The sequence below is a fragment of the Labrus bergylta genome, chromosome 18 (assembly GCF_963930695.1).
Source record: "Labrus bergylta chromosome 18, fLabBer1.1, whole genome shotgun sequence".
NCBI classification, from domain to species: Eukaryota; Metazoa; Chordata; class Actinopteri; order Labriformes; family Labridae; genus Labrus; species Labrus bergylta.
In genome coordinates, this window is record NC_089212.1 from 15,831,053 (window position 1) to 15,843,132 (window position 12,080).

The 12,080-nt window shown below is 41.1% G+C and overlaps 1 protein-coding gene across 4 annotated transcripts in view; it reads left to right on the forward strand.

Moving 5' to 3' along the window:
* ltk (leukocyte receptor tyrosine kinase) overlaps nt 1-12,080 on the forward strand; it is a 51,319-nt gene that overhangs the window by 27,917 nt on the left and 11,322 nt on the right. Inside the window, exons 7-19 of one of the 4 annotated variants that reach the window (XM_065966408.1) lie at nt 771-920; nt 1,456-1,556; nt 1,631-1,791; nt 1,957-2,051; nt 3,522-3,593; nt 3,974-4,148; nt 5,169-5,328; nt 5,498-5,626; nt 5,905-6,061; nt 9,175-9,360; nt 9,634-9,732; nt 11,543-11,704; nt 11,818-11,931. In XM_065966408.1, the coding sequence (XP_065822480.1) occupies nt 771-920; nt 1,456-1,556; nt 1,631-1,791; nt 1,957-2,051; nt 3,522-3,593; nt 3,974-4,148; nt 5,169-5,328; nt 5,498-5,626; nt 5,905-6,061; nt 9,175-9,360; nt 9,634-9,732; nt 11,543-11,704; nt 11,818-11,931 (1,761 nt within the window). The remainder of the gene's footprint in view (nt 1-770; nt 921-1,455; nt 1,557-1,630; nt 1,792-1,956; nt 2,052-3,521; nt 3,594-3,973; nt 4,149-5,168; nt 5,329-5,497; nt 5,627-5,904; nt 6,062-9,174; nt 9,361-9,633; nt 9,733-11,542; nt 11,705-11,817; nt 11,932-12,080) is intronic. The other 3 variants (XM_065966409.1, XM_065966410.1, XM_065966411.1) reach the window with 3 other exon arrangements.

Consider the following 12,080-nt stretch of genomic DNA (forward strand, 5'->3'; position numbering starts at 1 on the left):
GTTAAAGGAAAAGTTCATTCTGAGGCTGGATAAAAAAACTAGTGTAACTGTTAGGTGGGGGTTGTTTCTGATGTATAAATCCAATGAAGAAATCGTGAAACAGACTGGAGATTATAACACCATTTAATCGGCCGAGGTCAGACAACTTCATCAAACAAGCATGCTTCCAAATCACTTGACTGACAAAGTACTGACAAAGTAACAGTGTTCACAGTGCTGCTTATGCTCAAAAAGGTGCAACCCACAAATTCCTTTCTATTTGGGTGCATCACCATAAACAGTGAAGATGACATGACACTGATTTGTATACTAACAGATGTAGACTCTCTGTCTAGCAAACAGTTGCTGACAACATATAGTTGGCGCCTCTCCATACATAGATCTGCTACTCCTTAGGTGCTTCACTCATATAAGGTTACAGCTTCAGACACCTAAAGGTAGCAGTGTTAACATGTGGTAGGCAGACTTGAATAATACATTTCACAAAGTTACCAAGATGAATGAATTTCATGAAAATTCGTACTAACAGTAACATAAAAACAGCTAGAAGAGGAAGATAAAAAGGCATTTAAAGTAGAAAAATATATTCCTTCCATTCTCTGCACAAGGATTGATGAACTATTACTTGTCTAGAATAATTGAAGGCATTATACCCCTGTAATACCTTTATTTATGAAGTGAACTTTTCTATGTTTTCTATGTCTGTGAAAACTGAAAACAGCCTTGCTTGTATTAAATTCTTAGTGAGTAACGATCTGCCTCTCTCCCAGCTGGTCTTCTGTCTGGATCACACTGTTCGTTTGAACTGGATACCTGTGGCTGGTCCGTGTCTAACCATCACTCAGCCTGGCGAAGGGTCACTGGAGACGAGTTTCTGGAGGAGGGAGACATGCAGGGTGTAGCTCTGCAGCGTACACCAGGTTAGCCAATCAGTGTTTGTGTCTGTGTGTGCAGTATGTGTGATATGGTCCAATTAACACCCTGATTTTATCAACATCCCGATGGTGAAACAGAGGATCATTCTAATGAGTATAATGGTGTTGACGGATAGAAATTGAAAATAAAAATGTTTCTCGATTTCTTTAAAGCAGATACTTTAGATTTACTAAGCATCAAAACCAGTTATTTATGTCCAACTTGTTTATTTTGTACCATATACTGTAGAAGTATTCTACCATATGAAATGTCTGCACATGACCCAAGTGGAGTTTATATGCATCATTTAAATCCAGCTGCAATAGTGTTACAATTATGCTTTAATACCATTGTAATTTTATAGGCCTCTAATTCTAGTCCAGCAATAAAACAGGTCCAATTAGTGTAGCTTCCAATAATACTATAAGAATACTATAGAATCTCTGATTTCCATCATTTGGAAGAGAGTTATTTCATTAGCTGGTTAGCAGGTTATTTTTTGTAGGTTCTGCTGAGTGACTTTCACTCTGTGGCCCCCAGGGCACTTTCTGTTTCTGCAGGTAAGAGAAAGTAATCCTCTTCGAGAAGCGTCCATTCAGAGCTCCCCTTTTCCTCCTCCAGTGTCTCCCGCTGCATGTCAGGTCAGTTATTTAGACAGAGACAATTACAATGTGAATACGTACGCTTAGTCCTTATTTGCCAATTTTCTGTGCAGGTGCGATTTTCTTTGTACCTGTACGGGGACTTTAACGGTTCGTTGGTGGTGGCAATAGAGAAGAATGGGACCTCCACCGCACCACTTGTCTGGGAGAAAAATGGTCAGTGGACGGATGACTGGGAAGACGTCGCCCTGCAGCTGACTGGTCTTCATTATGGGTACATATAGAAAGCAGAAATGGCTGTCATTTGCTAAATGAGGCTACTTCTTTACTACAAGCTGTTTTTGTACACATATTGGAATTGAATTGCTGTTGCTTTTCGTTTAAAGACAAAAATTGAAAATCTCCCAATACATCTATATGGTATGTGCTTGTGCTGCAGGTTCCACGTGAAGGTGACAGCTGTGTGGGGGGAAGGTTCTAACGCTGATGTCGCTCTTGATGACATTGCCATTGGAGCAGCCTGCTTTAACAAAGGTGCACTGTAGTTTTCATACTATCAATGAATACTTTCGACAGTAACCGAACAGCTAGCATTAAGTTGTGTGTAAACAAAGGCAATAAAGAAGAAGACTGCAAGCAAAACACCATGGTTGTAAACAAAAACATACATTCAGTGATTCAAAAACCAGCTTTGTAATTATCCATGAGGAAGAAAATCAATCAGTTTGTCTGTTAATCTCAGATATACAAAAAATTTGTTTTGGTCAGAGACACGAAATCAAAGCATAACTTTTGATCGTTTGCAAGAACACTCCTGCAGAGCACTTGTGGCCACAGAGACCACTAGATGCAAATGTCACGTCGGCTTCCTTTATGGCTTTTAAGACTTAAAAGCTAATGATGCCCCCAAAGGATAATACATCTGTCTGAGCGGCAGTATCCAGTTTCTCTCCTAATTCCTTTTGAAATAAACCCTTTACTTTATGAAATCTAACTGATGCTGAGTAAAAAATAGGAGAGCAGAGGAGTACAGGAACTTCACTGTTCAGACTGTCGACTGCTGTCTTTAGCTCTGAGCTGTGCAGGCTCGAAAGCAATTCTTTAATGCGCAGTTTCAATGTGTGAGTGTTTGAAGAAGGATAACCAACAATGTATGCTTTTTCTGTAAACGCTGTACCGCAAAATGTGCGCCAACATTCCTGAGTCAACGTTGGTTTAGCGTTTGGTCATTCTTTCAGACAACCTTGAAAAAGGAAAAATATTGTTTCTGCCCTCTTTGAATGCTCTTGGATGGATTGTATTACTTTGAATGGTACCAGAATTAATACTCTGTCAGATTGAAGTTCCGCTCTTGGATTAAAGGAATATGTCTGTTTTTGTTTGAGTGTGATCCAAGTGAAGCATTCTTCTATATATTTGTTTAAAACTCATGTGTTGCTCAGCTCCAGTTGTGCAACACATTTTCTTATCGCTACCATGATCAGTACAGGACCCTGGAACTTTTTTAGTAAAATAAAACTTTGGCTAATATTTCTCCCTGTATCACATTTATGATCGCTCTGTTCTGCCATTGTTTCACACTGGAGAGGCTCCTGTGGTGAACCAAGACCAGGGAGGCTCTCATTGCTTGCGCAAGGTCATTGATTCTGTATTTGTTTCACGGAAGACCCGTGTGGAGGACAGTGTAGTGGTCACAACATTTTGGTTTGAGAGAAGTGCAAATAACACTCTGCTGTTAAACATTTACAAAAACAACAAGTGGAGCGACGAAGCATGCAACATTCAGGACGTCTGCATGCGACATAGCGGATGAAGAGGACTGAGGGATTCATACACTCATGTGTTCCTGCTGAAGAATTAGTGTGAGGAAACCGTGGTAACCTTTCGTTGGAACTGTTTTCTTCCCCCATTAATTTGTGTGGCATAAAGATGTCATGCTTCAGTGATACCAGTGACTCCTTTTCTCTGTCCCTTTCTCAACCTGGACTTCTTCCCTCTCCTCAGATCTCAACTCTCTCTTTACCATGGAGGACTTTGAGGATTTTTTAAGCCCTCTTCCAGAGCCTTCAGCCTCAGGTAAGTCCAGTTGTCTCCTTGGATAGGTTGAAGTGTACCTCGTCTCTTTAATCCCTTCTAATCCGTTCAGCATACAGAATTTGCGTAACAGGTGGTGGTTTGTGCCCTCTACGATAGCTAATACTTGACTCTTTAACTTATATATGCAGCTGACCAGAATCTTTAATGTATCCTGCATTCATCTATACCAGGGCTTTATTGCAAGTTACAGTTACTCAACTAGATGCTTGGCTACATGTATGCTTTCGTTTCCATTGTTTAAAATTGAATCCAGGTCAAACACACTTTCTTCACGTCTAATTTCCCCCCCAAAACATGATATACAGTATCTCCAAATAACTCATGAATGTGTTCCACTTTCTCTGTCTTGATTGCTCCAGAGGTTTCTTTGATGACGTGGTGGTTTAACTCATGCGGGGCCAGCGGTCCCCGCGGTCCGACCCAGGCCCAGTGTGACAGCACCTACAGGAACAAAAACGTCAGTGTCACTGTGGGAAAGGAAGGCTCTCTGAAAGGCGTCCAGATATGGAGGGTGCCTGCGACCAACAGATACCTGTAAGTGATCATCTTTAAGGTGGGAGCCAACTGGTCAGATATTCGTGCAGGTCGAAATCTGGTGACATTCTGTATATTTTAACTGCCATACTTGATCCCAAAAAAATAAAGGTATATGGCTTTAAACTAATGACATTAGTCAGTGAAGCAGCCGTCCTGTAGCTCTGGTCAACATGATCCTTGATTACAAATACTTTGATCACTGTAGTTTATTTATAGCGATACCAGATAAACTCTCCTGACGGATGAATACGCACAAGCAAAAATATTCACAGCTGAGAAGAGTTACCACAAAAATGTGCGTTTTTTTAAGTCCTTACTGAGGAAACACTACAGTGCACAGGGGATTAATGATATAACAATGATTAAACATAATCAATTTAACATCGGCCACACGTCAAAGAGAATATAATGAGCTTATTTGATTTGAAAGAGTTATTCCAGTTACCAGCGTTATTTTGATAGATGGAGTTGTACTGTTTTTTTTTTCACGCTTTGAATGTTATTCTGAATGTTATCCACAGTATTTCTAGGAGCTCATAAAACAGATAATATTCCTCTACATGTATTCATACTGTTGTTTCTACAGAGGGGGGAAATGAAGAGGCATGAGTGCGTGCTCTGGGGGCCGAATTATTCTGCCAATTGATTGTTGTTTTGCAAGATCAAAACTTCCAGCAATTTGATTGTCTTTGCACAGCCAGTCATGGGACCTTATTATCACGCTAACGGATGACATAAGAAGAAGGCTGCAGAAAAGTGACAATGGATTTACAGGGTGTCGAGCTAAATTACACACAGCTGCACTTCATGCCAACACCATCAGAGAACGTCTGTTTTCGAAGAGGAAACTTAAAACCACATGTGGCTGTGGCTGTGGCTGCGTGTATGACAGAAGCCTTCAGCCATTTGCTCTGGTGTATTTATATAGCACGATATAAACTGTGAGGCCTGAGCGAAAAAGTAATATCTTTTAATCACAGTATTCAATTCTCCTGTGGTGCAACACTTTCCCTTCAGGATCTCTGCCTACGGGGCTGCAGGAGGGAAAGGAGCCAAAAACCACAACAAACGCAACCACGGGGTTTTCATATCCGCCATCTTTCCTCTGGAGAAGGGAGATGTTCTTTACATCCTAGTGGGCCACCAGGGAGAGGATGCGTGCCCAGGGGTGAGTAGGGTGAGAGCAAGGACAGACTCTTAAGGATGTGTGTGTTAATCCCTCTGGGTAACCTTTTACCAGGGAGTCAAAAGTGTGACCTTGATTTAAAGAAATCTTGCCTGCTGGGTTCATTCTTTTCTGATGCACACTTCTGAAGTTGAATTTCCCTCTCCCTGTCTTGTGGTAGAGAAATCCCCTAACCCAGAAAATCTGCCTGGGAGAGTCGTCTGTGATTGAAGACAACCTCAGTGAAGAGGCTGGTGCAGAGTGGGCGGGTGGAGGAGGTGGAGGAGGAGGAGCAACCTACATCTTTAAGGTGATTGAAGATATTTTGTGTAGTTTCAGAATTGTTTTCCCTTTCTGTTTGTTTGTTACCTCGTGGGGAGTAAGTGCACATAATGCGAGTCGTATAAATGTTTGTTGACATATCAACGATTGAGCAGGGTGGTTTGAAATGTAGATAAGACAACATCTAAAGGTTGGGAAGTGTATCATAACAAAAGAACAATTCAAATGATTGTTTCTTATTTCTATTCTGCTCTCCCATCTGTAATTGATTTCATGAGAAGGATTAACAGCGATGCTGTCTTTCAGATGGAGGGAGGGGAGCTGGTTCCTTTGCTGATTGCTGCTGGCGGAGGAGGAAATGCATATATGGAAGACCCAGAGTCCAGTTCTGACCAGATTCCACTGGAGCAGTATGAAAACAGCACCATAGCTCCCAGTACGAGCGGTCGAACTGGTGCTGCAGGTAGAATTTGTTCTGTTCAAGGACAGAAATCTGTCTTTGAGGTTACTGCTTCTACCCTGACACAATGTAAAGCTGAACGGATTTAGAGCTCACATTAATCTGAATAAATGACAGGAGTTGTTTTATTAGTTCTTTAATCAAAAAGTATTTACAGTGACGGTTGAAAATGTTGTTTTAGTCATTTGGAGTAAGTGTTTTGTTGAGAACCTTTAAAGGGCTTTTCCCCCCCAGAATTATGCCAATGTCATGAGCAAGAATCTTAAACTTTCATAAAAATACACCTTTTACATGGATAAAAACATACTCGTGTGTACATTTTTGTATGTGACGAGTTGGAGACTTGCTTTTTGAGAACAGTAGAAATCACGTGAAAAAGGAAAGGAAACCCTAAGGTCACATTGTAATTACAGAATGATTCAAAACTTCTCGATCAGTTCGTATTTTGCTGATATAATTTGGTATGAGGATGAATGAGAAACCCCCCCACAAATGAAACCTGACAGCACAGTGTTTGTTTTATAAATGTATGACATTGACATATGTTGCAGTGTTTCCCCTACCATTTTTATTAAAAAGCTGTAAACCTATGGGAAACACTGTGTTGGTATTAGCACTAAGCACTAAGGTTATGGGTAGCACTAAGGTTTGGCTGCAGACTCAAGTGTTTGACTACAAAGATGTCAAATGTCTTTGTCAACAACAAGCTCCTTTTTTTCTACTCAGTTGCTGAAATGCATGTAGCCTTCAGTGACATCGAGCTTATATGTGATTGAGAGCATGCTTTTCATTTTTTCTAAGAGGCCATAGAGACATGCTGGCTAAAAAAACAAGACGATCTGTCTGTTCAAACGCTCGCAGTGTCATGGGTTTGCACGCATACTTGCTCTCACACAGCGGGATGTCTTTGACCTGTGGAAAATGGGATCATTCTGCATCATATTTCATTTCTCTTTTTTTCCTTTAAAGAAAGGCATCCACGGCAGAGCAGTTTCTCTTTGCTGCTTGAACTTTCTTAATCTCCTTTAACCAACAGCAACTCAACAAAGAACATCTATCAGCTCATTGTACCAAACCCTGCATGGGACTGTTTTAGATACTGTTACAGATCTGAGTGAGGAAAATGTAGCTCTGGGTACAGGATGAGTTTGTGCGTGCATATTTGTGTGGCTTGATGTTGAGCTGGGTCTGGAATTTCTGAAACAGATCACTCAGCCATCAAATGAGAACTTCTGGTGATAGTTAAAGAACTGTCAAACATTAAGAACTCATTCTGGACATACCTATATGATATATTTGGAAGCTGCTTTGATCTGCTCCCTGCTTTAAATCGGTGGTGATTCAACATGTCCTCTCTATATTTTTTCACGGTAGAAAAGGGCGATATTTCAGTTCCAAAGTGTGAATATAAAGAAATGTCAATGAAACACCTGTTGAGCGTGGCTGTGGGTGTTAAGTGCTAAGCTCAAGGCAACAGCAGAAACCTCTTTTCCAAGGAAACTGAATGACTGACCCTCACAGGTCTCCCCACCAACTGCTGGTGAACAAACAAAAGAATCACTACCAAAAAGCAGTGGACAGCATAATTGGCTGTTTTCTCCCAGTGGAGGTTTTGGCACCTCTTCTAATTTAGTCTCAACGAGACTGAACTCTTTCCTTGAAACATGTCTCCTTGCTGAGACTTCGTGATAGGTCCTAACACACAGGGTTGGGCTTGATTTGGTGTCTGAACAACAAGTCCATCAGCTCTCTCCTGCTGTATGACTCTGCAGCTAATTCAAAGTGCTCTGTCAGATTTACAGCCTCCAGTAAGAGCTGAGGAGAGCCGCAGCTCTTACTGCAGAGATGACTGCTCATGGTCAGCCCCTGTCTTTTAAAACACCATGAAAACAGCTGATCAGACATTTAACACATTTGACAGTAGAGGAAACTCCTCAGACGTTACACTTTCACATCACTTTACGAGTCATGAGATGAACTAATCAGCCTTTAAAAAAAAATAAAGTTGTGTAATGTCCTTTGTGGCTCTGGAGAATTAAAGGTCAATGAAACTCAAACATACAGACTTGACTCTTTAACTTATACACTTAACTTAAACATACACTCCAGCAACAATTACAAAATGTGAAAATACTTCTCAGAAAACAACCAGCTGGCTGTTGCCAACATATGTGTATTTATTTTATATTTATGTAAAGGGTCTTTAATCAGGGAAATATACAGAGCATTAAAAAGTGCCTTGCTCAAGGGCACCTGGACAGTGCTCAGGAAGTGAACTGGCACCTCTCCAGCTACCAGACCAATTTCCTTACTTGGTCTGCGTCGGTTCTTGAACTGGCAACTCTCCCAACCTGGTCCCGACAGACTGAGCTACTGCCACCCTTGTTTTGATTGGTGCTGGGTATTTCTGACCCATCCTTTTTGTGTTTCTTTGTAAACGCGGGCCTGGTGGTCTTTGTGTCTCATCTGTGGAGAGTTTCTTTGGTGTTTAATTTAGTTTCTTGTCAGCTGCTCAGTAGCTGTGTTTTTGTTTCTCCTTATCTCAGGGAGCCTATTTGTTTTGCTTGTAACTATTTAATCACTGATTTTAGTGGTTATACCTCTGGGATAACTTTAAGATAATTGGATCTGCAATTGTGTCCCACTCCCCCGTACCAGGAAGATCTATGCTAGGCATGTTTAAATCAAGCCGTCTGGATCCCAAACTGACATTACTGATACTCAAAATATAACTTTATGACAGGAATTTGCATGAAAATCACGTAGCATGAAGCTTTTAAGGTGCAGTGATTTCCAGGAAGTGAAGATATAACAAAATTAAAACACAATTGCATCCTTGAAAAGCTTATCTGTGGCTGTGCATCAATTTCAACCTCATTTTAATTCAATGCTCAACTTCACATTCCCCTAACATTTTGAAAAGCCAAGACTTGTAGTGAAGTATTTTTAAAGTTGTCCCTGCAGGTTCATATTTGACAACAAACCAATAGAGTTTAGCGGCATTGTGTTTCTGTTTTTATAAGCTATAACCTCCCCCCCACACACACACATACACACACACTAATATGTGTAATATCAAAGTTTTTAACTTTGTGTATGTTTTGTGTTTCCTGAAGGTGGAGGAGGAGGCTGGAAGGACAGTCCCAGTGCTAACCTGAGGGCAGGAAAGTCTCTGGTGGAGGGTGCTGAGGGGGGGTCATCGTGTCCCCTTGCCCTGTCCAAACTCAGCTGGTCCACCTATGGGGGATTTGGAGGTGGAGGTGGAGCTTGCACAGCAGGAGGGGGTGGAGGAGGTTACAGAGGTGACATTAATCTCTCAGCTATCCTAGCTACTGCTTTACAATCATCATGTGTGTGACACGATGATTTCACTTTCTTAAAGTGTTTATGTGACTTCTGCTTAATAAATGCTTGTGTGGCGGCTGTCTACAGTTGACACTTTACAGGAATTACATAATTTCAAGAGGGAAAAAATGGCGACAAACTGACATCTATAAACAGATTTTTAAATGGTTTTGACATAATTCATAAAGCTGTCTGAATGGAGTGATCACAGCATCATTTTCCTTTGACAGGAGGTGACGCTGCGGTGACAGATGAGATCACGGCTGACGGCCAGAATGGAATCTCGTTTATTCATCCAACAGGAGAGATTTTCCTTCAGCCTCTGGCAGGTGAGACTGACGCAGCTCATCACATCAAGGTGGACTGAAGTCAGTGATGCTTATTCACAAAGCGTGCAGAATAGAAAATAGAGGAGGACAGAAAAATAAAGAGGAGAGTAGGTACAATGTTTTAGTGTCATAAGTTACTTCAACTTGACTTGATGTTTTTCTTTGTCAAGCTAGAAACTAGAGTAAAATCAAGGTGGACTACACCAGAGTAAAAAATAATAGAGACAAGTCGAGGAAAGAGAAAACATTTACTAAAGAAATCCTGGACATGCCGATGAAATCTCTGGAAAAGCTTGGAAATAGTTGATAAGAATCCTCACACAGAGTTTACTTTCAAAACTAGATATGTAAGAAAAAGAATGAAGTAGAGTCCAGGGTTACTTGTAAAGTAGAATTGAATAACCAATGAAGGCTATTATATGGTGAGGGCTGTTTTGTCGCACCAAAAGAGGCTGTTTTGAATGAGTGCAGCTAAAGATGGGCGGTCGCATTGTGGATCTTCTGCTAAAGGCTACCTCACTATAAATGAAATGCAAAAAAATGATTTAAAAAAATCACAAATGAAAAGAAACACTGATGAAAAATAAAAATCTTAAGTGAAGAAATTACTTGGACAAGAAATGGTGTGACATGATGCGTGTTATTTCTACTCTATTAAACAGACATGCTGGGGAATCACAGGCTATGAACTCAGATGTCATTGTTTTTTTTTTAATCTTTCTGTATTTCATTAAAGGTTATGTAACACGAAGTTGCATCACAGCTTATAGTCTTTACGGGAACAAATAACACTCGACATGCTTGATCCCAGAGCAAAGAGTCACTGCTGGTGTAAAGATTAAATCCTGAGCTCTTGGCTTTCTGTGCACTTAGCTCTCCAAGCAATTGATCCAGCCAATACCTCAGAGTTTACCTGTGTGTGTGTGTGTGTTTGGGTGTGGGTTTGTACCTATTTGTGCAGAGTTATCTGCCTCACCCCTTTGGGCCTACACTCTTGCACATTCATATGTGTGGACATGGTTTTTTTCCCCTCCTATTTTCTTGAGACTACCAACCATCTGATTCTCATTATGCAATGGGAGGAACAGGAAGGCAGTCGACTAATTTAAAGCCTCATGTAGCCTGTTGCCCTCGGACAGACAGTCCTTCATTCGCATGTGAAAGAGGCTGTTGTTGCTGCTGCTGCTGCTGCTGCTGCTGCTGTTGTGTGCGCTGCCCCTCATCAATATCCAACACAAGGACTGCATCTGCAGTGTTCAAAAAGACATTCAAAGCAAGATGCAAACAAAGAGATTAAATTAAGTGGTAATAATTTAATTTTGAGAAAAATATGTTTGTTTTTTTGTCTGTAATCTTGTTAAATCATCTTCTGGCCTTTAAGGAGATGATGAGCTTTAATATATTACTCACATGGCACAAGCCTTATTCATAAATATCAATCAAGAAACAAAGGAACACTGTTTATGTCACCGATAAATGTTCAGTTAATAAATAATGATACATAAATGTGTTATAGAACTATTTTATTACTCTGCTTACATCTTTTTTTTAATACCACATACACCCTTCATACATCTGGAGCACTGTTCTTTCCCCTTTAGTTTTTGATTAAAAGTTGAAATGATGGTTGCAGGCACAGTGACGGAACATGTTGCAAAGACATGTCATTAATGTCATAAAAACAAAAACAAAGCATCACTCTGTGTGTGAAATATCACCATCTAAGGGTGACCTCCCTCTCTGTCAAGTAGTTTGAGTCCAATGCTTTGTTGCATCCTTTTGTTGAAATGTGTTCACGTTGTTTCTCCAGCCATGGAGAGTCACGGCGAGTGTGAGATCAAGGTGCAGCTGAACTGCAGCCACTGTCAGACACAGAGCTGTAAACGGGATGAAGACACCCACCTCGTCTTGTGCCTCTGTGAAGATGACGAAGTCCTGGCCAGCGACAATGTTACATGCACCCGCACAGTGGGTACGTAATCATGTGAAACAGTTCAGCTCCTCTGATTCCTTCCCCAACCAAGCAGACAAAGTAAATATCCTACAGGCTGTTTTTAAGTCTGCTCTCTTGTTGTCTACTCTCAGCAGGTTCCCAAGGCTTGGCTCCACAGGGCCAATTGTCCTCGTCTTTGATCTTGGCAGTCGTGGCCTCCACCATAGCGAGCGGAATCGCTCTGATCTGCGCCGGCGTCATCCTAAGTAAGAGATGTTTCCAGTTCTGTGTGCAGTCTGTGCCCTCCACCTTCAACCGGCTGTGAGCACAAGCTGCACAGACAGATTCTTCCAGATGTTACTGACTACAGAAAAAAAGGAACACCTTTGATAACTTTTGGTTCCAAAGCCCTTCT